The sequence below is a fragment of the Chrysemys picta genome, chromosome 9 (genome assembly GCF_011386835.1).
Source record: "Chrysemys picta bellii isolate R12L10 chromosome 9, ASM1138683v2, whole genome shotgun sequence".
Classification (NCBI taxonomy): Eukaryota; Metazoa; Chordata; order Testudines; family Emydidae; genus Chrysemys; species Chrysemys picta.
This window is the reverse complement of record NC_088799.1, coordinates 10,570,394-10,596,469: the sequence shown is the minus strand read 5'-3', so window position 1 is coordinate 10,596,469 and position 26,076 is coordinate 10,570,394. Positions and strand designations below refer to the sequence as shown.

Below are 26,076 nucleotides of genomic sequence, written 5' to 3'. Positions count from 1 at the left end.
CCATTCCTTCTATCACTGATGAATGGGCTTTCAGTGGAGGCACTTTGTGCAGTCTCTCTATAACACTTTATGCCTCCCCATTGTGGTTCTGCTGAACTCGAGAGTTTTCACAACCCTTCCTTAAGTTTAAGAATTTGCATAAAAATAAAAAACTTGAACTTTATAGCATCTTTTTCCTGTACCTACTCTGCCCTGGTGAACTGACAGCAACATTCAAAATTATTCTTTCTTCTGCTACTATCAGTGTGTTCTGTAGCTAATTTATTCAGTATACAGCCCTTTAGTATCGTTGCTTTGCTCCAGTGTCCCTGGTTTATGCTTTAATCTCTAACACATAAGTAATAACAATGTTCATTTTACATACTTGTCTCTGTCACTGTTTTAAAAGAGTTCCGGTAATTGCTGTTGCAGTTATTAAGCACATGCATGGTATTTTGCAGGGCTATGACTTCTTTTTCAGCTTTGCGGATCTTTGCATCCAAGTCATCACCTTCACGCTGAAGGTCCTCCTTTTCCTGGGCAGCCTAAAAATAAAAACAGAGATCTAAGGGAGAAATAATCAAACAGACATATTGTGATGGCTGTCTCTGGGCTGCATGGGTCTTACTGAAACATACTAATAATATCGTGACAATAACAGAAGAATACTTCTTATAGAACAAAATCTTTTTCTATACTCTTACAAGAAATTAATCTTCGAGCCTGATCTTGTCATGAGCACCTATGCAGAGCTGATTTCCCTGGAGTTCTATGTGGGCACAGGAGTTCACATGTGTGCTCACAGTAGAAGCCTTAGCTACTAAGTAGCCAGAAAGTTCTGCTTCTAGGTTTGAAAACCATATGGTGAGATAAGTTGTCCAAAACACACTCTAACTATAACGTTGTTCTTGGATTATACAAATTTAAGACTAAAAGAGAACACTATGATTACTCCTTTCCTTTTGGATGGGGATTTCAATAGAGTGGCTATAATATCTGCTGTGACCTATAAAACAGATTGACCAGACAGGTAAGTTCATTTCAAATTTTTGAAACAAATAAAAATTAAATCAGTGGTGCACTGTGTGAGCACCAGGTTTCATCCACGTAGAGCAGCTTGCAGGACTGGGGCCTAAACTAGAGTTTTACTGAAATCTAGCTCTGAAGTAGTAGTCAGCTGAAATCTGTACCATAATTATTTTATTTAAATCCTATTCCAAATTGAGTATAACTGAAAGCATGAGAGTAAACTGCAGGATGTCCTGCAAAGCATTTTGGGCCAAGGTCCTGATATTTCACATGCCATTCAGAAGAGCAGACTGGTTAGAAGATCCTGCACTCTGGGAATAGGGGTAAAGAGCAAAGAGTCATCTCCCCAAGACATCAGGAAAGAATGCAGCCTAAGACCTTTCTCCAACAGAGGCAACAGGTGGGAGGTCAAGGTGTTTGTCTTGGAGATGAGGGAGTTGAAACTGGAGTAGAATAGGGGAAGCTATAGTTTAAACCAATACTTATGATGATAATGGAAAAGTTTTTAGTTGATTAAAAGCATTCCAGCAGTAAAGTAACTCAACTACCTTAATGACATAGTACGTCTGAGTTTTCTCCTCTTCTCCTTCAGGAGGCATCATGACGATGGTAAGAATTTCATATCTGCATCTTAGTTTTTCAATTTTACTTAGACGATCTTGAAATTCAGCACTGGTTGATGGAAGAAAGTGAACACACATTGATTGAGATGTTTAAGAAAATATATGTTTCTGTCTTGTACCATTTTATAGGCTATTTCTTCCATTATAGCTGCACTTGCTGCTACCACAGTAGTTTGAACATACACAGGGAGCCAGCCATGAAAGCAGTACTGCTACTGCTGTCAAGTAGGCTTATTTGTTCCCAGTCCTCCCCAACTCCAGACATCTGGTCCTCGTCCCTCGCCCACAACTTCTCTCACACTACTGCTTAAAGTGGACAAATTTCAGATCCTTCGCATCACAGGGAGCTCTGTAATATACCTCCCCCCAAGCCCCAAATTTTAAAGCTTTGGCATTTAAGTCCTACAGCTGCACAAGATGCCCCCTGCTGATCATTTCTTAATATTGCTACTGCTAAATGAGAATAATCAACAGCAGGCAACAACCCCAAATCAAATTACAGGCAAGTACTAATTAGCTGCGTAATTGTCAAAGGAAAAACATACAGTCTGCGCTCTGGGTGAGGAGTTAAGCTTTAGTCACACTAAATCACTCTAATTTCCTATTGCGTGGGGTGTGGTTCGCAGAAGGGTGAATAAAACCCTGCCAACTCAGCTGTTGAGTGTTTGCTAGCTTCCTAGTTAGATTTAACCACTCACTACAAGACCGATATTAGGAGGTCAGAAATAAAGATAACAAATATTTTGAATTAATTCTCTTATTATGAAGGCAACAAAGAAGTCTGTGCTTTCTTGTAACTTTCTAATATCCATTTACCACAGTGTAATCAACTAACTGGTGTATGTGTACCATTTCTGGTCTACAGGAGATTAAAAGCTCTACTACAAGGAACTGTTAATGGAGATTCTCAGAATGCTTGTAAGAATTGTTCACTTACTGGGTCACCAATGAAGACCAGAGTTTTCTCCGCTACTTTATTCCTGATGAGTAGGTCCTCTCATAAAAAATGACTTGGCTGTTCTAACTAGCTATTATAACTAGCTCTAAATATACAGACAATGTAGTCACCAGCTATCTTGAACAAATGCAGCAGTGGAGGGTCAGACCTTTTTGCCTTCAAAAGCCCAGACCTCTACCACTCGAGCTTAAAGAGATTCTGGATGTCTGTAGGTATGCAATTACAGATTCCTTACAATACCAGATGACATATTTCCATATTGGACAAATGATGATTTCTTGTTCAGGATAGGATGGGGGATAGCAGAGAGTAAAGAGATATTTGCCTAGTGGTTAAAGCAAGAGATTGGCATCAAGAGACTTGGGCTCTATTCCCAACCCTTCTACTGACTAGCTGTGTGACTTTGGGCAAGTCACTTACAATCCTCAATCTTTCTGTTTGGGAAATAAGGATAATATTTACCTCCCTTTGTAAACACTTTTAGATCCTACATGAAAGACACTATATAAAAGTGATTTAAAAATGATGTCCGAGAAATTAATTTATTAATGCTGTATTCAAAGACAGAGAATCTACTAGCTGATTTTTGAAACGTTTAAGAGAGGAAAATTGTAAACTGACCACAGTTCACCCAGACATTTTGGAAAACATCTTAATGTATTGTGTTTCTATTTTCCATTTACTGTTAAGAACATTGGAGGTAATGTTTTGAAAATACATGGTAACTACCTTACACTTTGCCGTTCCTGCTCCACAAATCTTATCTGTGATTCAATCATTGCCTTGTGAACCTTAATTTCTTCAGTTCTTTCTTCCATAGCTGTATTTAACTGTAGCTTTCGTTTTTCCAGTGAGAGAACTTGCTCTGCCTTGTTGTACAGCGTATCTCGAAGACGTTTCAATTCCAATTTTAAGAGATTATCTTCAATCATCAAATCCTATCAAATGCCAAAAAGAGAAATAATACAAAATTAAAAGGCAGGTATGCTTTTCAACTTGATTTATTTTTAAACTGACACATTTTTAGAAATTCCAGTTTCCTGTAAAGCACTCTTTAAACAATATTTCTGTATCACAATAACCAGAACTGAGCCTTAAGTTATTGTTTTACGCTGTAGTCTCAGCAGAGCCTTGACCACCCAGAGTTCTCTTGGGGACAGGGAAAAGGATAGGGAAGTGCTTGTTGCAAAGCTCCCGCTGCACTTTTTCAAGTGCTTCAGGGGCTTTTGCACCTCTCCCTTGTGTCTCACAGCAAAAGGAAGAATAGGACTTTTACAAAAATTGGTTCTAATTAAGAAATCAAAATAAAACAAAAGGATAGCTCTGATTTATACAGAGCCTACATTACCAAACTCATACTCCCAAGGTTGTGCTGATGAGCCATGCTGGGAGAAATAAAAAGCAAACACAAAAAAAGTCTTAGTTTCAGACTTTAGAACATAAGAAAATCAAAAGATTTTTGCAAAAAGGATGAAAGTGGAAGGGAAACCAATTATTATGTGTACTTGGTGCATCCTACTTGTTGTTATATAATATTTAAATTAGTGAGCCAGAACATCCCATCAGTCTCAAAGTTGGAGGGTGAACATCTGGGTTTGGGGCATGCTAGCCAAAGAGTATTAGCTCCTCCTTTTCCCTCTCCATGTAAGTCCCTCTGTAAGGTCACCTTAGAGCTGTGGCTCCACAAGGCTTTGGAGACTGGGTAGAAGGAACAATTGGGGTTCACAACATTATCCCTTGCCAATTCCATGGATATTCTATCTGTAATTAATGCTACTTTCAGATTAATGATTTCTCAAAGAAACATCAGTAATACGTCTCTGGCAGCAAAGCATTCTCCAAATGGATATTGCTTCATAAATACAAGGGACTTAATCAATGGTAACTGAACTCCCAATGGAGCCCTATGACTTGAGGTGATAAGAGGCTACAGTTCCTCTACACCCTCCCCAGACACTATCAACTAATGGGACAATAGCCATTAAACTGTCCATTTGAAGATCTGGGTCTTACAGGGAGGCTGAAAGACCAGGAAACTCCAGAGGGTTTCCCTCTGGGAGGAGATGACCCTGCACAAAAGAAAGTAGAAAAGAATCCCCGAACTATTAATTAAGAGTGTTTAGATGGTTTATTCTTAAAAAACAAAACAAAATAAAAACCTCATACTTTCCATTAAGTACCATTGATTAAGTCCTAGACAAATTAGAAGATTGGGCTGAAAAAAACCTGATGAGGTTCAACAAGGACAAGTGCAGAGTCCTGCACTTAGGACGGAAGAATCCCATGCACTGCTACAGACTAGGGACCGAATGGCTAGGTAGCAGTTCTGCAGAAAAGGACCTAGGGGTCACAGTGGACGAGAAGCTGGATATGAGTCAACAGTGTGCTCTTGTTGCCAAGAAGGCTAACGGCATTTTGGGCTGTATAAGTAGGGGCATTGCCAGCAGATCGAGGGACGTGATCGTTCCCCTTTATTCGACATTGGTGAGGCCTCATCTGGAATACTGTGTCCAGTTTTGGGCCCCACACTACAAGAAGGATGTGGAAAAATTGGAAAGAGTCCAGCGGAGGGCAACAAAAATGATTAGGGGTCTGGAGCACATGACTTATGAGGAGAGGCTGAGGGAACTGGGATTGTTTAGTCTCCAGAAGAGAAGAATGAGGGGGGATTTGATAGCAGCCTTCAACTACCTGAAGGGGGGTTCCAAAGAGGATGGAGCTCGGCTGTTCTCAGTGGTGGCAGACGACAGAACAAGGAGTAATGGTCTCAAGTTGCAGTGGGGGAGGTCCAGGTTGGATATCAGGAAAAACTATTTCACTGGGAGGGTGGTGAAACACTGGAATGCGTTACCTAGGGAGGTGGTGGAATCTCCTTCCTTGGAGGTTTTTAAGGCCCGGCTTGACAAAGCCCTGGCTGGGATGATTTAGCTGGGAATTGGTCCTGCTTTGAGCAGGGGGTTGGACTAGATGACCTCTTGAGGTCCCTTCCAACTCTGATATTCTATGATTCTATGATTCTATGATTAGTAAAAAGCCACAAACTATCATCATACCTGCTTAAGAGCTTTGGCTTTTTTTAACTCTTTATCTGATTTGTCATTGAAAAGGTTTAGTTCATCTATTCTGATCATCAGACCAGTCATTTCTTCTCCTGTCTTATCCATCGCTCTCTTGATAAAATGGACATCGCTCTGTTAGAAAATAAATAGCTTTTAGTTCATTACACTGGAAACAGATTACACCAAATACTAGCAATTAATTAAAAATTACAGATTATAAACTCTTTGGGACAGGGACGCTCTCTGTTATATTTTTGTACTGTCTGTACAGTGCCTAGCACAATGGGTTCTTTTCCATGGTGCTACTGAAATATTTTAGGCGGGGTGCAAGCAACCCTTTTATGACATCAATACACAACCTTCATATTCATGCAGTCATAGATTTTAAGGCCAGGAGGGACCATTATGATCATCTAGTCTTTCCTCCTACATAACCCAGGCCATAGAATTTCAGTGTATCTACCACAGCAATTTATGGTTGAACGATAGAGAGCATATCTTTTATAAAGACATCCAATTTTGGGTAAAACTCCCAAGAGATGGAGAATTTACCACATCCCTTGGACATCTATTTCAATGTTTAATTACACTAGTTGTTCAAAATGTGCATCTTATTTCCAGTTTGAACTTTGACGACTTCAACTTACAGCCATTAGATCTTATTGTATCTTTGTCTACTAGACTAAAGAGCCCTCTAGCATCAAATATCTTCTCCGTATATAGGTAATTATAGACCACGATCAAGTTATCTCTTACGCTTCTCGTTAATAAACTACTCATGATATACTCCAATGCTGCATTTTAAATTAGACTTTTCTTACTTAGAGGAGCAAGTCTTCATAGTCTGAAAATTGTTTAAAAAGAAACAAAATAAAGGCCAAAATTTGGGGGATAACCTGGGGGTGAGAGGAGAAGTTATACGTGTATACACAAAAACCACAAATATTGGTGTGTCAAACTCATGATGGGCTGATGTTGAAACAATTTAGGTGCGTTTATACATTTCACTGTAACTGTGCTTGCAAGTAAAGTAACTTGAATATGCAAATTGGGTGACTTGTAATATATAAGATCTCCTAGAGCAGTGGTTCCCAAACTTGTTCCGCCGCTTGTTCAGGGAAAGCTCCTGGCGGGCCGGGCCGGTTTGTTTACCTGCCATGTCCGCAGGTTCAGCCAATTGTGGCTCCCAGTGGCGGTGGTTCACTGCTCCAGGGCTAGTACGTCCCTCGGCCCGCGCCGCTTCCAGCGGCTCCCATTGGCTCCCATTGGCCTGGAGCAGCGAACCGCAGCCACTGGGAGCCGCAATCGGCTGAACCTGCGGACATGGCAGGTAAACAAACCGGCCTAGAGGAACATTTTAAAAACAAGAAAAAAGTTGCTTGTACAAGAACTGGGTCAACCTTTGGGCCTGTGAACTTGAACATTTTTCCCTTTAAACAATAAAAACTTTACTCCTAATTGGACAAAAACAATGCAATTATACTGTAATACATAAGAGCTAGTGTCAATGGAACACAATATTATCATAGAATAATAGTCTCTTACTGATGCCTTATTGTGAAGAAAAATTTGAAAAGTTTCATTTTTAGCTCCGATTGCTTGAAAATAAAGTAGATTTAAAGCATCAGAGGAGTGTGAAGTGAGGTTATCTGTGTAACTTACATGAAGTTCACACATCCTAGTACCAGATGAACGAATAAAGAAGAAATCTCCCTAAACTAATTTGTTACGATTTCTAAAATTTATATCAGCAAAGATGATATTGTAAGTAAGTTACCTGAAGTTTCTTGTGCTGGGCATGTAAAAGATTATATGCATCTTTCTTTTCTTCTAAGGTCTTTGTAAGTTCGACAACTTTAGCTTCCAGAACTTGCCTTTCATCTGTATTAACATCCCCTTTTAACCGTGACAGTCGTCGTTCCACTTGCTGAATATAAAAATCCTGTTAAAATTATATTTAAAAAATAAATTGAGAGACTGAGATAAATAATTATAGCTCTTTCTATAATGCTAAATCATTGCATATAAACATTGGAACTAAATTTTGGCTTTAGGACAGTTGCCTAATTAAGCTATTGTTATTTTACAATAATATATGGCCTATAGCCTTCTCATTTTAATGTGAAACATTAACAAAATACTCTTAAATGACTGGTGTGTGATGATGGATCATAAGTAATCTCCTAAAAGTGTAACAAAGCACACACTGCACAGATAGGGAGTCAGCTATAGGGAAGCTTACAGCAGTGTTGCAATCTTGCCTCACCAGTGGAAATTGATATAAAGGGGCAAATTTTCAAAGTAGTGCATAGGAGATATGCACATAAATCCCATTAGCAAATAACAGGATTTGGGCATGTACCTCTCTTGTATCACTTCGAAAATTTACCCCGAAGCATCAGTAGTTCAGAGGAGTCAAAGTGAAGAATTGATTTGGGAAATTAAAGTGAGAACGGAAGATACAAAAAATAATTCACGTACACACACACAATTTCATTCACGCACCTGGGGAGATGGAACTGCAAAACTCATCACAAGCACTGATCATTTCAGAAACTGCATTTTCTAAGCAGTTAAAGACAGAAAAAACCCAAACAAGCTATTCATATGTTAGTCCCAAAGAACGATCACAAATGAAATTGAGGGCTTGTTAATACTTTTACCTGATTATACATGATTTCCTGTTGCTTTAAGGTGTCTGCATCAAGTATGCGTAAACGACTGTTAAGGTTTTTAAGTGATGCTCGGGTTCCCTCGATTTCTGCAATAATAGATTTCTCCTTCTCCCTCTGTATCTGTAACTCCTGAGTTTTCTTGAAATGGAGTTCTTTCAACTGGTTCATTTGTGTTTCTTTTTCCTGATGATAAATTACTCATTAAACACTCAAAAAGTCAGTTTTGGGTAATGCCTTGCAGAAACAAACATTTGTCTTTATAATTCATAGAAAAAAATGATACATATAAAATATTCTACATATGAGGTATTGGAAGCATGAAATTTTAGTATCAGAAGTTTCAGAAACTGTTTGCTGGTTTAAAAAGTCTTTGATTTTGGAGGATAAAAGTGTGTCCTTAACGTTTTGTCCTTTCAAAAGTACTGGAGTGCACTTTCGAGGACTTTTGTCTCTTTTAGTCTCTTCTCCATTTCAGCAAACTATAAATTCTTGCCTCTTTCCAGTCTTACCCCTCATTGCCTTCCAATATACACCTGTAAAATAGGGTTGCTTTTTTGTACTGATTTCTTACAAATGACTTATAATATGTTTTTTCAAGATTGTTTAACAATCAAAATGTATAGCAGAATATGTGTACATAATATAGTTTTGTTTTAAAATATATTCATACATTTTAAAATCACTTCATTCTTTTCATACCTGCCAGGACCTAAGATGAGGTTTCTATGCTACTAGTTGATACCATTAACACCTGAAGCAATGTAGGAAATTCAGCTCCTTGCTCTGTTTTAGGTGTTAGAGATGTCATCAACTGTAGTGGGATAGAATCTTGAACTCTAATTATGACAGGTAAAAAACATTAATGTGGCCTGAAATGTATTAGAAATATATATATACAAAAACTCTAAGATTTTCAATCATTAACAAAATAATATGCTTAACTGTTAAAAAACAACAACAAAGGATTTCTACTTGCCAAGACCTGAATTCAAAGTTTTGCATTTCTCCCACCGTTGTTAATAACATTGAGAGATGTCTTGAAGGCAGGTGGGTTGAAAGGGAAAGTTTTATTTTTGGAATAAGTGTTGAAGGAGAATTATGGAACCCTGAACTCAGGAACTTGGGGGCAAGTATGGACTTGATCCAAAGCCCACTTAAGTCAATGGGAAATGGCTTTTGGACCAGGCCCTAAAACAGGAAATTATTTTTTAAATTTGTTTTTAATACATATTTATTTTTAATTTCTATGACCACCTATGTGTCCAGTTAGGGCCAATTTTTTTAACTAATGAAAACAATGGCAAAACTGTCAACTCAAATAGGATCAGAATTTGGCCCTTAGTCATTAAGGACTTAAGCAGTTTTTGTATTTTTAAATGTATTTTAAAAACATTTTCGTCCTTTTAAAAAGAGGTCCCCAAAAATAGATATGGGCATTAGATAAGAATCAGTCCCCACAACACTGCTTTGCTACAGAGTCCAGGAGACATCAGGAAGCTGAAGCACAAGCAACGAATAGGATTTTGTCTGTATTGTTCTCAGTAAATATCTTTTCACAGTAAATTAATAGATGTGGCGAATAGACATGCATGCCTAATGTTGATGGAAAGCATGCTTCTGACTAATACATTACAGACATTGTTCAAGAACAGTTCATCTTATTTAAAATATTACCCCGAGGCTGTAGAGCTGCCAAGCTCAGTGTCAGCTTGGGTTATCCGCCACATATGTAAGTAAAGAAACCCTGCTAATGGCTTAGCCACCCTAGTAACAGATTTATGAGAAAGCAAATGCAGTTTTCAATTTACAGAAATGTTATATAATTCCAGCTAGTTTTCAGATTTTCTGCATTATTTAATCTTTTTTAATAGCAAACCCTATTTTTTAAAATCTATGTATATAGCTACGGCTCATTTTCTCTAAACTGTGTGTTAATATTCAACGTGCAATTTAATGTACATAGTAACTTTATAACACAACAGCAAAGTTTATGAAATAAGTCCCAAATCCTATCATGAGAGCAGCATTTCACACAGCTACTGCTTGAAAAATAAGACAGAGTTTGGGAAAAATAAGTGGCAGAAACAAAATACAGTATGTGATGGTGTGCATGACTGTAGTTTTTGTTGTCACTTGTTTGAGAACACCTGTTCTGACACTTGTGTAATGAGGTCATCTTACAACTTTAGAGCCTCCCATACCCTATCATCAAGTAAAATGTCAAAGGTTCATATCAGATCTGTCAGAGGCTAAACATATTTATAAAGAATTATTAACAAATTGGGAAACAGGGAGTTTGGTGTTTTATTTATTTATTTTTAAAATAAAATATAGGAAAGCTCATCTGCCAGGCTGATGGGGATCCAAGGACCTGAAAATCCTAGACTCCCAGAGTATACAGGCTCACAGTTCCTCAGCATCCCAAGCTCCCAGAGCTTCCAGAGTCCCTGGCTCCCAGTAGATGTGGATAGAGAATGGTTATTCCATTTTGTGTAGAAATGTGAGCTTTTTGGTTTTCATTCTGACTCAGAACAAAATCAGATTTCAAAATCTTAAAATCCTCCGTGAAATGGAATTAATATTCTCTGCCCATTTCTAGTAATAGCTCCTTAAAATTTAGCCACAAATCTGGGATTAAATGACCTTTGTCTAGAAATTCTATCGGATGTTTAATAACCACAAGTGGTCAAGATCTAGGTTACATCTCATCTGAAAGATGGCAGTTCCACTTGACAGTGCCCCCTCAATACCATGCCTTGATTCAGTACCAATTCAGAGGGAAGAATGCCACCTATCAAATCCACATACCACTATGCACAACACCAAGGCTTTTCCTAGGGATCTCCTATCCAAGTACTCATCCAACTGAATTCTGCATACTTTAATGTTTGAGGGGGAATGGATGCAGGTCACATTAATTAATAAATAAATTCCATTTTAATCCATACATAAATGCTTGTCGCAAACACAACCTGTAAAGTCTACATTAATCCTCAGTGGCAGATATTGTCAAAAAGGTTTTACTTTAACAATTTTCTCCTCTTCTTTTAGTATTTCTTCCATCCTGAAAGCTTTTTCTTCTAAACTCAATGTCTTCTCAGTCACAAACTTCAGTTTATTTGAAAGATTCACATTCTGGTCTTTAACATGGCTTAGCCTGAACAAAGTTACAAGGCACAATGGGTTAAAATGAAGGGTACACAAAAAACACTGCTAAAAATGTTTAGAGCAGTTGATTGAGAAGTAAATCTAATAAAACAATTCATTATATTCATCTAAAGGCATGTAACTGTGTAGAGTACTTAGGTCCATCTCAGACAACTGTTATGGACACTGTCTGTTATCACAATTTCAAAAATTAAATAAAAAATAAGATGACAACCAGGGCCCACACAGATTTTTTTCCCCCCTCCTCTGAGATGAGACTCACAGGGAGTATTTCAAGGCTATTTTGTCCAAAGAGTAACTAGGACAGTCTAGCTGTGTCACAAAATATCCTGCTAATTGACTACTTAAGTATCCAACATTATTTAAGGTTCCATATTTAAGGTATGAATAACTTGATCAAAGATCTGATTGTTACAGAATGTTATAAACTTTTTCTAAAAGTTTATCTTTCTTACCTGACATGTTTTTCCTGGATTTCTTTCTTCAGATTGGCCATTTCTGTTCTCAGAGATTCTAAATCAGAAGCAGTTCTGTCCACAGTGGCTTTTAAAGTATCCAGCTAATAAATAAATAAGTAAGTAAGTAAAAGGGATCACTTACTCTATTTTGTAGTGTGAAACATTTTAGTACATTTATAAACAATTAATTTTCAGAAATTTCACTTACTGTTAAGCATTACCAACACCAGAAACTGGATAATACTTTCTCTTGTAAGTACATAAATATTAACAATCCGCCACCGGTGCCCCATCAAAAATGTCAAAAGATTTGCTAGTGGTGATAACAAACCTGTATTTCTACAATGCAAAGATTATTCTAGATAGTTTTAAAGTGTTTTCTCTAAATGAAAAAAAAAATGGTCCAGATTCTCAATTTGTGTAAATTGGCAAAACCCATGAAATCAGATTGATGTACACCAGGTGAGAATCTGGCCCTATACATTTTAATTATTTAATTATCAAGAAGAAAGAATAGGACCAGATCCTGCAACTGCATCTGTGTGAGCAAACCCTGGTGCTTATGTGGAGTCCCAATTACTTCAATGAGGCTCCATATGGGCACTGGCAATGGTGTGAATCCAACAAAAGTGCTGGCCCAAACTTTGCTGATTGCACAACATTATTTTGGTTAAGTTAAGGGAGGATTATGAGGTACGAGGACACATAGACACTTCATAAAAATTAAACAAGTTTTAAGATGTATAAAGGGAAATATTTTTATGCCACACAAAATTAATCTGTGGAACTTTTTGCAGCAAGATATAATTGAAGTAAATAGTTCAACAAGAGAGTAATACTTAGCATTTTATACATTCCAACGTCTTTATAAACGTTAGCAGTTTAATCCTCAAAATACACCTTTGAAGGAGGGATGCAGGTATTGTTCCCATTTTTACAGATGTACCAACCAACCCACTACCCCATATTGCCTCTTTATTGGGTAGCTTTATGAAAATGAATAGTCTCTACAGTTATTTTAATTAGGACAAAATTACTAGGGCTGTCAGATCATTCTTCAGAGCATAAAATGGTGATCATCTGGAGAAGTGAAGAATTTTTTTTTCACCATGTTACAGTACTACAAAATTAGATGCATGATATGTGTGGTAAAGATGGGGAAAAACTAAGTGATTGGGCAACAAAATGGCAAATGAAATTTAATGTGGATAAATGTAAAGTAATGCACATTGGAAAAAATAACCCCAACTATACATACAATATTATGGGGGCTAATTTAGCTACAACTAATCAGGAAAGAGATCTTGGAGTCATCGCAGATAGTTCTCTGAAGATGTCCATGCAGTGTGCAGCGGCAGTCAAAAAAGCAAACAGGATGTTAGGAATCATTAAAAAAGGGATAGAGAATAAGACGGAGAATATCTTATTGCCCTTATATAAATCCATGGTACGCCCACATCCTGAATACTGCGTACAGATGTGGTCTCCTCATCTCAAAAAAGATATACTGCCATTAGAAAAGGTTCAGAGAAGGGCAACTGAAATTATTAGGGGTTTGGAATGGGTCCCATATGAGGAGAGATTAAAGAGGCTAGGACTTTTCAGTTTGGAAAAGAGGAGACTAAGGGAGGATATGATAGAGGTATATAAAATCATGAGTGATGTGGAGAAAGTGAATAAGGAAAAGTTATTTACTTGTTCCCATAATATAAGAACTAGGGGCCACCAAATGAAATTAATGGGCAGCAGGTTTAAAACAAATAAAAGGAAGTTCTTCTTCACACAGCGCACAGTCAACCTGTGGAACTCCTTGCCTGAGGAGGTTGTGAAGGCTAGGACTATAACAGGGTTTAAAAGAGAACTGGATAAATTCATGGAGGTTAAGTCAATTAATGGCTGTTAGCCAGGATGGGTAAGGAATGGTGTTCCTAGCCTCTGTTTGTCAGAGGGTGGAGATGGATGGCAGGGGAGAGATCACTTGATCATTACCTGTTAGGCTCATTCCCTTTGGGGCACCTGGCATTGGCCACTGTCAGCAGACAGGATACTGCGCTGGATGGACTTTTGGTCTGACCCATTATGGCCATTCTTATGTTCTTATTATACCTTCCTCTGAAGCATCTAGTAGTCACTGTCAGAGACTGGATACTGTTTAAGGGAAACAATTCAGCCAGCCATTCGAAAGCAACACTCCCTTTCTCAATGCTTCCTCCTCTGCAGCATTACCAGCCAAAGACCAAGCTCAGGATTCAAACGCCAATGCCCAGCACTGCATTGGCAATTGTAGACATTTTGTTACAACATAACAGTTGTACCAGAAAATGAAAGAGTTCACCATATATTTCTGCATTTTTGTTGTCACATTCATTTCATTAATTAAAAGTTAGGATTTTTTTATTTTTTACTTTTGTCTGAAGCATTTAGCCGCTATTACCTCATCCTGGAGTTGAACTCTATAAGCATCTTGGTTTTGGTAATCTAATCTGAGTTTGGCAGCTTGCCGGTCAGCAACAGAAATTCTCTTTTCATACTCCACGTTGTTCCCGGTCTCGTTTGCCAAAAAGCGAATCTTCTCTTTAATCACATCTTCTTTCTTTCGGATCTCCTGTCTTACCTGGGCTAATAACTAGCAGAATAAAAAAACATTTGAAGTGTTTTAAATAATGCAACAAGCATTGCTGTAAGCCTGTTACTCTTTGTTTTTGGCTATTGCTTTACCTTAAAAATGATTAATGGTAAAAAGAAACTAATCAAAATATACTTTAATGGAATAGTATGTGGCAACCTCGGTATTGCACCACCATGAAATAATTACCTTTGATATGTGAGTCACTGAACTCATATATAGCAACATAAAATACTGCAAATATTTTGGATAGGCAACTTCTATTCCAGTTATCTCTCTCAGTATTAAAAATCACCAGTATGGCACTGTAAACTTACATAGAACAGTGACACGCTCAGAGTGACAGGAAAGGAAGAGGCCATAGGCATAAACAGCATTTGAATTGACCGGAACAGGGGAGAGGGCGTAGAGGTTACAATAATAGTAATAATTAATAGCCATGACAAATGTTGACCAAGGTGTGTGTGAGGGTTTTAGCACTGCAGATTTTAGGAAATGGTGGATTTTGTTATTCTTAAAGAATAAATAAAAAGGCTTAGCAAGAACTTAGATATTGGTGACACAACAGTGTACCACAATTAATTTCCTGTTCTTTGAAAAGTGACGGCAAAAAAATGGCACCATCTCTCTTAGCTGATTCGGTCCCTATATTAAGAATCATAACTGCTTATTTTAATCACAAAAAGTAAATCAACAGGACTAATTGCAGAGTATGTGAGTAAAGAGAGCAGAATCTGGCCACTAGCAATTATGTGGCCTGCAGTACTAAAGAGCTCAAGTTATTCCAGCTAAGTTTCTACATTAACTCACATTCTAAATGATTCCTTCTGATTTTTTTCTCTCTTTATTATATTGTTTACTGTTAATATAATAAGAACAAATTCAAAATACTTTTTCCCCACAGAGCTCCCTAACCCAAATATGAACAACATGCAAAGCTGAAATTCCCGTTTTTCAGGGCAATTTCATACTAGCGAAAGCTAAGATTTAGTGCAGAGTCTTCTTTGGGCTTGTCTATACTTACCGCGCTGGTTCGGCGGCAGGCAATCGAACTTCTGGGTTCGATTTATCGCGTCTAGTCTGGACGCGATAAATCGAACTCAGAAGTGCTCCCCGTCGACTCCGGTAATCCTGCTCGCCGCGAGGAGTACGTGGAGTCGACGGGGGAGCCTGCCTGCCGGGTCTGGACGGCGGTAAGTTCGAACTAAGGTACGTCGACGTCAGCTACGTTATTCACGTAGCTGAAGTTGCGTACCTTAGTTCGATTTGGGGGTTTAGTGTAGACCAAGCCTAAGAGACATATGACACTTTTTCCAAAATCTGAAACTATCATATGAGGCTTCTGAAACGTTATAAAAATTCCACTTTGATACCCATGTTTATTTCTGCACACACTTCAAATTCTATACATATAAAACAAAGCAGAATGTGCATTATTTAACCCCTTCCATTATAACTTTTTTTTTCTAGCACAGAAATATAAACCTTAAGGCTCTAAGACACCGAGAAAGGACAAATAGAAGCAAGCATTAACTTGTAAAATGTAATCAAAACAACACTTTGAAAGGCTTTGTAAAAAATGCTACTGTTGATTCATGTTTGTAGCAAGTACTTAGGGCTAAACTCTGACCTTAGATAAGCACTAACGCCAACTGACCTTTATAGGGGCCACATATGCACATGAGGGCAGAAATCTTATCTGTCAGAAATCTAAAAATTAATTCCCCTATTTTCCCTTTGAATCATGTCCCAGACCTGCAAACACCCTCCACCCCTTTGCAGCCCACTATCCTTTTCTAAGAGGAATGGGTAGAAGTCTACCTGCTCTTAGTGCTGTTAAGACAAGACACAGGGATCATTATCAGAAGTTGCAAGGCACTCCAGCTCCTGATGGAAGACGGAACGTGAGACTGGAACTGAAAATTAAACCTGAGACTCCTGTATCGTAGTGCAGAAGAGTATCACTTAAGTTGAGAGGGACTTTACTTGACTTAACAGACACCCCTTTAAAACTAAGAATATTTATCAAAATGATGCGATGCAATGCAACTGCGTAGGTAATCTTCTGTAATATATCTTAAGTTTGAAACAGCTGAGTGAAATGGAAAGAGGAGCAATGCAGAAAGGAATATGATAAGGCCCATTATGTTTTTAATGTTCTTCTATTTGAGACAATAGCACAGTTCTCATTATTGGTGCAAGGTTAGGCCCACTATTTATATAAAGCAAACGCTGAATACATGGTTTACCAAAGCACAGTGATCTATTTCTTGATCTCTTTTCTGCATCTGCTCTATTGTACTTTCCCACTGTCTGATGAGCTCTTGCCTTTCATGGTGAACCCTGCGAAAATCTTCAGCTGCCTTATCCAGCTCTATCTGTAAAGAAGTGAAGCCCAATTAGCAATGGTTTCTCATTTTAAGAAGTACTTCAAATACGGAAAATAATCTTCATCTGCTTCATACACAAACCTGAGCACTTATGGTTTCTGTAAGCTCATTGTCAAGAATTTTGCGTTTCTGATTAGCTTCCATAGTCATCTTTTCTACCTGTTGGGTCAGCACCTGAAATGAAATGATTTAAGGACTAACATAGTTAATTAATTATAAATGAATACAAAGCTCTGCTACAGTTAAGTTGGGAGTTAATGAGACATCATCTATGTCGTGTTTGAAATGCATAAAAAACTAAGGGCCCAATCTTGTAAACCTTTGCTCATGCAAGCAGCCCCTACTCATAGAAATAGTCCCTTTAACATCAATGGGACTATTTGGGTAAGCTATGGTATCTGAGTTGTCTGTTCCTTCAATACAAATGGTAGTAAAATTAGCTTTAATTTGAACAGTGTGCAAAGAACACTTACTTTTTTCCTAAGTGATAAGCTACTTGAGAACCATCTATGAATTTTGAACTAGTTGCTTGATGAGTCTACTTTAGATTTAATATCAGTCTTTCATTTCTCTAATCAATTTTATTCAAATAGCCTTACTTTATCCTCACTGATATTAAGCAGTTCAGTTCTGGTTTAAACAGGAACATCTAAATTACTTGCACTCGTATTTTCAGAGGGTCATATGTCACAGATTTTTAGGATGAACTCCCTATTGAATTCAACATGAAGTTCTGTTTAAAATTTTATCCACAGTGACTATTGGCCATAATTAAATATTTATGTACTTTCAGGCTAAGCTTCAGCCTCATCCAGCAGAACAAACAAATTCTAAGAAGTATTAAATTGTGCATTTTAGCCCTTTATAAAAACAGTCACCTACATAACCTTTAAAAAAGAATTTAAATGAAGTTTTATTGGTGTGCTAAATGGAAAACAATCACAGATTAAAAGTGCTGTTGAACAAAATGTCTTGCCTCGCTCTCTGTCTCAGTCTACCTAATTTGATGACATGACAAAATCCTTAGCAGGGCCGGCTCCAGGCACCAGCTTGCCAAGCAGGTGCTTGGGGAGGCCGCTCCGGAGAGGGGCGGCACGTCCAACTATTCGGCGGCAATTCGGCGGACAGTCCCTCACTCCCGCTCGGAGCGAAGGACCTCCCGCCGAATTGCCGCCACAGATCGCGATCGCGGCTTTTTTTTTTTTTTTTTTGCGCCGCTTGGGGCGGCAAAAACCCTGGAGCCGGCCCTGATCCTTAGATGCTAAAAATGGCCTTATTTTCCTGTTGAAAATATACATCTTACAATGAATTTTTTTTTAAATGGTATATCTACATACTCTTAATTTCCCATCATCCTGTTGAGCATACTTCTGGATTGTGACTGCATCATTGTCTTTATGAGCTGATTCCTCTAACCAGGCCTCAAGAGCTTGCTGATCCCAGTTCATCTGGCATCTTAAGGCTTCCAGCTTCTGAGTGGCTTTGAATATATTATTCTAGAAAAGTTTGAGAGAAATTAAATTTTAAAAGTTATGTATTATCTTTCTAAGCACAAAATCAAAACAGACAATGCAAGTGGATAAAGACATTTATCCTAGTCTTAGGCATTTAGTGGTGTCCGAAGACCAGACTGTTGAGTGGATGAGTCTTTTTCTCTGGCAAATGTCTTCAATTTGAATAATGCCAGTATATGGTCCTGGCATTAAAAAGAACCAAGACAATTAAATTTCCACAAATCTAAAAAAGCAAAATTGTCTTAAACTGAGGTGAGTGAACCTTTGGCACAAGATTCCCATTCTAGTATCTGGAGTTAATACACACTTGGTGAGAAACTGATCCAACTCATCATTTAATGCAGTTTGCCCTCTCCCCCCCCAACCCAGAGCCAAATTTGGATTCTCTTACTCCATGAGTGGTGCCAATTGACTGAGACGGGACTTCCCAATGTGAGAGGGAATGGCAGAATCTGGCCTTGTACAGCCAGGAGGAGGATCTGGCCATTTTGAGCACCATAGAGAGTCAACAAAGAGGAAGAAAGCCAACCTGAAGGAATAAAAGTTAGCCTAATGGCTTGAAAAAAAGAAAAGACATAGTAAGCGACTGGTCCTCCAGTTCTTACTAACACAAAACTCTTAACATGTTCCTGAGCAAGGGCTGAAGGACTGGGTCATAAATATTTGTGGGATGTCACAGGCATTAGTGCCCCATCAACAAGTACTATTGTTAAAATTGTTGTCTTATGACCTCATTTGTCTAAGGCAAAAACACTTCTCATTGCAAGAAGAATAGTGATAAACAGAATAGGTTACATATTACAATATTCGTGAACCTTACTTCTTGACTATTTTTCTTTTCTCTTAAGGAAACCATCTCATTTTCCAGCCGTTGAATCTCTTTTTTGAGTCGTCCAAGCTCTCTCTCAGCAAGGGCTTTAAAGTGCTCTTCGGTTTCAATTTCATTCTCTCTGGCTCTGTAAAGAGACTATAGAATAATATAGTTCATTATTTTGCATGGAATCATTAACAGGCATTTAACACCCAATATTATTTTAATTATTTCACCAAAATCAGAACTCTACTAAAGGTAACACTGATATAAAACGATGAAATTTACATCTAGGGATTTTACAGAACTAAAATAAAAATGCGTATGGAGGCTTTTGAAATTCAGAGTCTGATTTTCACTGGTGTAAATTCAGAGCAACTCCACATACTGGTGTTTGGACTTAATATAAAAAAAAATCAATGACCTGTATCAAATGTTCTCAGATTAGCCTTCCCTATCTAGCTAAGTGATTCAAAAATATTTCATGCAAGATTCAGAATCCATTATTTCACTGTTCTATAGTTCAGAGCCAAACAACAGTACAGATAATCATATTCAAACTAGTCTCTCCATCATCATGTAGCTTTCTGTCTGAATCAGGAGGCAAAGCAGCAAAGAGTATTCTATTGTTTTGAGCTGAAATGGATTAGCTGACATAGATATTGCCACATGCCAGCTGGGTGCCTCTTTTTGTCTGGCAAAATTGCTTTAATATATTTTCCCCTATACAATACCCAATCTTTTACCTACTGGAAGTCCTTCTCTTACAGAAGGAGGAGCACATGGTGTTCTTCATCTCGATTGCTAATTAAAACTTGCATCTAGCACATTAAAACTAAGAGGTTGTTCAGCTGCAGGGAAGCCATCTATCAGCCTCTCAGTGCCCTTTCACATAGGTTGTATCAGTAGATTCATTATCTGAGTTTCTAATCAGACATCCATTTGAAATCATAGGCTGTGATTTAGTGATTTGGGGGGGGTCTAGCCTGACACTTCTTAAAGGGGTTCATTTTCAGAAAGTTCTGAGCACCTGCCTGTGAAAATTGGGCCCCTTTAAAGTGTGTGAAGTTGGGTATCCAAAAACAGAGGCACCCTAAACCACTAATCATTTGAAAATTTGAGCCTTAACTCTTAAACTCTATGACTAGTTATGTGGCTAAGGCCTGAAGGGACTACCAGCTCATCTAGTCTAGTATATCACAAGCCACCAACACCACCTCGCACCTGCACACTAAACCCAACAAATCAGGCTCCCTGCAAATCCGGTGGATTCTCCAGCAGTAGGGAATAGAAAATTAATTTTTGCCTCCTGAATGAGAAATAACCTTCACAGTGGATGACAAAGTGAAATCTCTGTGGAGACTCCATGAGGTTAGTCATATTTTTCATCATATGGAACTCTAAAGAACTGATATAGTGAAAATAAAGTTATGAAGCTGCTAAAAGCCTATCAGGAGGTCCCAGTAAAATATAGTCTGCATTTGGTGACTTTCAACAGATGCTCTTCAAATGCTTTAAGAAAGTGGTTAAATAGTACTCATTTTCACAGATGGGGAAATGAAGGCACTAAAGAGTAATGTCTTTCTCCAGATCACACAGCAAATTGGTGCCAGATTAGGGAACAAAGTCCAGAAATCTGATTTTGATCTGTCAAGGTAAATTTACAGTACAAATACATATCTCTGTCTGGCCCATGTCAGCTGAGCTCGGCTTGCAGAGCTTGGGCTGTGGCTCTGGAAAATTGCAATATAGACGCTCAGGCTGGAGTTAAGAGCTTTGGGATTCTGTGAGTGGGGAGGGTCCCAGAACTCGGGCTGGAACATCTACACTGCAATTTTACAGTTCTGCAGCCCGAGCCCAACTCAGCCCTCATACTGGTGTGAAACCAGTAACTCCATTGATTTGACTGGAGTTGTTCCTAATTTATAGTGGTTTAAGTGAGGTCAGAGGCAGGCCTCTGGTCTCCTGAGTCCCAGGCCCATGCTTTAAACAATAGAAAGTTACAGTATTTATTTATGGACCTTTTTAGAAAAACAACTTTTTTATATCATTAATGGTATCTCATACCAAGGTCTATGCTGGATCCCAATTTGGTCCGAGTCTAATTCAAGCTGTTAATATTGATCTAGAAAATCCTATAAGATTTGGGTTCTAGCTACTCAGAGACAGCCTCATTCCCTAACACGTGCGGTCACAACAGCTGAGATCCCTAGATTAGATGTATGAGGGATTTGTATGCATTTATCTGAAAATTTGGGCCCATATGTCCTAGACATATGTCTCTCAGAGTGTAAAGCAGAGTTCTCTCTCCCCTTATAGTCTTGTTTCACTTTTCAAGTCCAAGAATTAAGTCTCCATTAGCATTTGGCAATTAACCATCTTCTAATCAATACAAACATTTTCCTTTTATAATTTTTTTTTTCCAGATTGAAACAGTTTTATTTTTTTCCTGGGCCAGACTTATCTATCTATTGCTTCTGTAAGTACCCATTGCCAAACTATCCTAAAATCTGTCCCTCCAGGCTTCATTACATGCACAATCATTATTGTTTGCATTATTTATTCATTTTTAATTACCATAAAATAATATTTCTGAGACATGCCTTCACTTGTTTCCAAGGCAAGTACTGGAAGATAAGGCTGGGAGGTCTCTCATCAGTAGTAAAATGTATTCAGACAAATAGATATGAGTACAAACTAGAGAAAAATATCAGACAGAATTCTAAACGGGATAAGGAGGATCTACTAGTTACAACAATTTACCTGTGTAAAGTTGAATTCCTGTCTGACGTTTTTCAAATGTGATGTCATTGCCTCAATACGCTCTTCAAAGTCAGTCAACTGATTTTTTAGGTTTGCCTTTTCCTTCTGCAACTTTTGCAGCTGTAAACAAACAAAATCTACTATATTCAATAAACTATCTTCAAATAGCAATATATACTATTTAACAAGCAATACTTGCCTGTTTAAATTATATAAACTATATAATATAAACCACACAAATATAGACAATATACTTCACTTCTTTGAAAATGAAGAAAGAAAAATAAATATAGTTGGTCTAGATAATAAAAATCTGTTTAAAAAGTAATGCTACTTATGCCTTAAAAGATAACCCAATGTGACATGCAATTATGTTTATCATTTATTTATATAGCATCGTTTATCCAAAGGCATCCTAAATAAGTGATTATACAAAGTATGGCTCTGCTCTTGCAATTGGATCTTCCAGTGTTTAACAGTAAGTGCTTAGCAATATTACGCAACAGTTTAAGGCAGGAAACGAAGAAGAATATGGCATCCAACTGAAATTACCAGGGGCCAGAATGTAGTTACACATGCTGTTGTTCATAGTCATTGTATATAACAGGTGTGTATCATCATCATCCTTCTCTATGCAAGGTACAAGTCATTTTAACTAGTGCAAAGTGGGTGTGAAACCTTTATTTTTCTAATTTTGTAGCACATTACACCCACTGTGCACTGGTGTAAATAACTGCACGAAGTTTAGGGTAATGGTGAAACAAGCCCATGTCCTGAGAGATCACGAGATCTGTGCAGGAAGACTAATAGGACACTGTGAGGTTATAAGAATGTCCCTGCATGGATCAGGACCTCAGTAAAGAACAGGTGAAGATGACAAACACGGGACCGGCCTAGAAGTGGGGAAGGATAAAGAGTTTGTCCAGGACATCACATTAACCCTACTCCTCTTGTGAAAAACGCCATGGGAGCTTTACCTGTGGGTAGCCCTTGGGATTTATAGCTCAGCTATCAACGGGTGCCTCCAGTAGCACAGCACCATGCTGGCCCATTGGGTCAGTACATAGACGGAAGAGTAGCATTAGCTACATGAGCCGCCGGTGGGGTTGGGGGGGTCTCTGTCCTGGGATAGATTCTCCCCTAGGGAACCCGAGGTGGGGTGTTGGGGGGGTGTTTCCCATCTAGTGCTGATGGGGGCCCTAGCCTAGGAGGCGGGGAGGGGTTCCTACCCCAGTGAGGAGGCAAGGGGATGATTCATGTCCCCCCCACTTCCCTGGGGGGATGGGGAAAGGGCTCGTGTTCCGCCCCGTCCCCCGTTAGGGGCAGGAGCCATTCATGTCTCCCTCCCGCTCGAGGGGAGGGGGATCCGTGTCCCTCCCTCGCTGGCGAGTCGGTCGGGGAGGCTTCAGTCCTCCGGCGGGGGGTCGGGTTCATGCCCCGCGGCTGGTGAGCCGGGGACGGGGGGCGGTTCGTGTCCCCCTGTCGGGCTGCAGCCTCCCCACTCACTTCCTCTTCCAGCGCCTTGTTCTCCGCGTTGGCCACGGGGACGGCGAACCCATCGTCCCAGTCCAGCTCGGCCAGGACCGAGGCGGAGGAGCCGCTGTCGGTGCCGCCACTGCTCATGCTGGGGCGGTGGGGTCCCTGCAGCCCCCTCGGCTCCGGGTCCCTGGCACAGGCTCCGCCGCCAGCTCCCTTAGCAACGGGAAGCCCTTGGTTACGGACCAAACAGGAAGCCAGCAGCGGGAGGGAACCCGATTTCCGGTCACACACTTCTCCCCTCCCTTCCACACGCGCCCACCCTGCTCCCTCCAGCCCCCCCTTCCGATCTCCCCCGCCCCCAAGCCCGCGCCACCCCCCTCCCCCGGGCACTGCCTGGTCCTCCTGTTGCAGGGAGTTCCGTGACCCCCGTGCTGAGGAGGTAGGGATTTGTTACCTCCGCGTGGGGCCAGGAAGGTTCCTGTGGACCCCCCCCCCCCGAAGGCAGGGGAGGGGTTGTGTTCCTCCCCCCCACACTCACACACAGTGGGGGGTTCATGCTGGAAAGTTGGGGGGATGCCCCCCATAATGAGACGGGTTTGGTGCTCCCTGATAAAAAATCTGAGGGGTTCATGCCTCCCCCCATTGTGAGGGTCAGAGTCAGTCCCTCGTTGGGGTCTTTGCTCTCCCCCAAGCCAGTGCCTTGGTTCTTTGGTGGTGGATTGCCTCCCAGTAAGAGAGGGAAAGGGGAAACAAATCATATTAAATAGGCGCATTTAGGGTTGGCTTGGTGGCTCTTGAGGTGGTAGTGCCCTGTGGGTGTGGGGTGTGTGAATGTAACCCACACACCTGCTGAGTGTGGTGTTCTGTCCCCTCTAGTGGCACCAGGACCACTTAGAGCAGGAATCGGCAACCTTTGGCCCATGGCCCGGCAGAGTAAGCCCCCTGGCAGGGCGGGCCGGTTTATTTACCTGCAGCGTCTGCAGGTTCAGCCGATCGCAGCTCCCACTGGCTGTGGTTCACCGCTCCAGGCCAACAGGGGCTGCGGGAAGCTTCGCAGGCCGAGGGATGTGCTGGCCTCCGCTTCCCGCAGCCCCCGTTGGCCTGGAGTGTCAAACCGCAGCCATTAACCTCTAAGTCAGGGATCAGCAACCTTTGACACGCGGCCCGCCACAGTAAGCCCCCCGGCGGGCCGGTTTGTTTACCTGCCGCGTCCACAGGTTTGGCCGATCGCAGCTCCCACTGGCCGCGGTTCGCCGCTCCAGGCCAATGGGGGCGGTGGGAAGCTTCGCAGGCTGAGGGATGTGCTGGCCGCCGCTTCCCGCAGCCCCCATTGGCCTGGAGCGTCGAACCGCGGCCAGTGGGAGCTGTGATCGGCCAAACGGACGCAGCAGGTAAACAAACCGGCCCGCCAAGGGGCTTACTCTGGCGGGCCGCGTGTCGAAGGTTGCCGATCCCTGACTTAGAGATTAATGAATCTGCTCTACAGTCTTAGCTAGGGGCCAGTTGGCTTTTAGCTCATGCAGTAGGCAGGGGTTCTCAACCTGGGGATCAGGAGGTTATTACAGGGGGGTTGCGAGCTGTCAGTCTCCACCCCAAACCCTGCTTTGCCTCCAGCATTTATAATGGTGTTAAATATATAAAAAAGTGTTTTTAATTTATAAGGGGGGGTCGCACTCAGAGGCTTCCTATGTGAAAGGAGTCACCAGTACAAAAGTTTGAGAACTACCTCAGTAGAGGCTCATGCACTAAGCTCTAGAGGTCTCAGGTTCAATCTCTACATGAGCAGTCCAGATTCAGCCCCACAACTCTTTGACCTCCCAGGGCCATCAGGAGCTGGGTGTCCTGCACAGAGGTGGTTTTCAGTTTTGGAGATTAGAATGTCGGAGGTTGTACCAGTGCCTTCTACTAGCTGGACTATCACAGCTATATGTGAATCTGCACGTATATGAGAATCTTCCACGCAACTGGCTGGCTTTCAAAGTGTCTATAAATTCTACTAATGGAACAGCTAACAGCAATTCTTCTTGTTCTCAAGTGGCAAACGCTTGTATTATTATAAATGTGCCCAAAAGTTTGTTAGGTGCCTCCCGTAGCAGAAAGAAGAAAATGGAATTAAATTAAAAGCGCCTGGCCCCAAGCACTTTACAGATTAATTTTGGGAAATGATGCAATGAGAGAAATAATGTGACAGTAGAGCAGGAGAGGGAGGGAGGATGGGGCAACAGTAAGATTACATACTTACTCAGAGAAGTTAGTGCACAGCACAGCATAATAAAGCACAGAGTTCTTTTCATGAGATATATAGACACAATGAATAAGAAGACTAATAGCCAACTTGTAGGAATCGTGAAAGAAGTGGATCTTCAGGAGGAATTTAAAATGAGAGGGTAGAGGCTTTGCAGACCAGCTTGGGATGGTATGCCATGCATCTGGGCATGGAAGAAAGCATGGAAAAGACTGTGGGAGAAGTAGACAAACATGTCAAGGCTTCCATTATTCAGTGTAAAGGGGCATATCAGGGTCCTGTTTTCCTTACTTGTGTTC

The 26,076-nt window shown here is 40.2% G+C and overlaps 2 protein-coding genes and 1 long non-coding RNA gene across 6 annotated transcripts in view; 2 read left to right on the top strand and 1 right to left on the bottom strand.

Annotated features, from left to right (window-relative positions):
• CCDC39 (coiled-coil domain 39 molecular ruler complex subunit) overlaps window positions 1-23,740 on the bottom strand; it is a 31,987-nt gene extending 8,247 nt beyond the window's left edge. The window contains exons 1-15 of one of the 2 annotated variants that reach the window (XM_065556849.1): window positions 23,560-23,740; window positions 22,054-22,190; window positions 19,300-19,446; window positions 18,303-18,461; window positions 17,047-17,139; window positions 16,825-16,953; window positions 14,384-14,575; window positions 11,947-12,050; window positions 11,348-11,480; window positions 8,312-8,506; window positions 7,426-7,590; window positions 5,643-5,780; window positions 3,319-3,527; window positions 1,557-1,680; window positions 365-524 (exon numbers count right to left, since the gene is read on the bottom strand). In XM_065556849.1, coding sequence (XP_065412921.1) covers window positions 365-524; window positions 1,557-1,680; window positions 3,319-3,527; window positions 5,643-5,780; window positions 7,426-7,590; window positions 8,312-8,506; window positions 11,348-11,480; window positions 11,947-12,050; window positions 14,384-14,575; window positions 16,825-16,953; window positions 17,047-17,139; window positions 18,303-18,461; window positions 19,300-19,446; window positions 22,054-22,101 — 1,996 coding nt within the window. In that variant the 5' untranslated portion in view covers window positions 22,102-22,190; window positions 23,560-23,740. The remainder of the gene's footprint in view (window positions 1-364; window positions 525-1,556; window positions 1,681-3,318; window positions 3,528-5,642; window positions 5,781-7,425; window positions 7,591-8,311; window positions 8,507-11,347; window positions 11,481-11,946; window positions 12,051-14,383; window positions 14,576-16,824; window positions 16,954-17,046; window positions 17,140-18,302; window positions 18,462-19,299; window positions 19,447-22,053; window positions 22,191-23,559) is intronic. The other variant, XM_005285972.5, reaches the window with a different exon arrangement.
• Window positions 3,438-19,298, top strand: LOC122174025 (uncharacterized). Of its 2 annotated transcripts, none has more exons than XR_010590335.1 (3): window positions 3,438-3,571; window positions 11,979-12,065; window positions 18,849-19,298. It is a non-coding gene; the product is annotated as an uncharacterized LOC122174025 (long non-coding RNA). The 2 variants fall into 2 exon arrangements; XR_006175278.2 differs by having other exon boundaries at window positions 11,979-12,069.
• LOC112059902 (uncharacterized) overlaps window positions 23,675-26,076 on the top strand; it is an 88,406-nt gene continuing 86,004 nt past the window's right edge. For both annotated transcript variants that reach the window (XM_065556851.1, XM_065556850.1), the window contains exon 1: window positions 23,675-23,971. In XM_065556851.1, coding sequence (XP_065412923.1) covers window positions 23,675-23,971 — 297 coding nt within the window. The remainder of the gene's footprint in view (window positions 23,972-26,076) is intronic.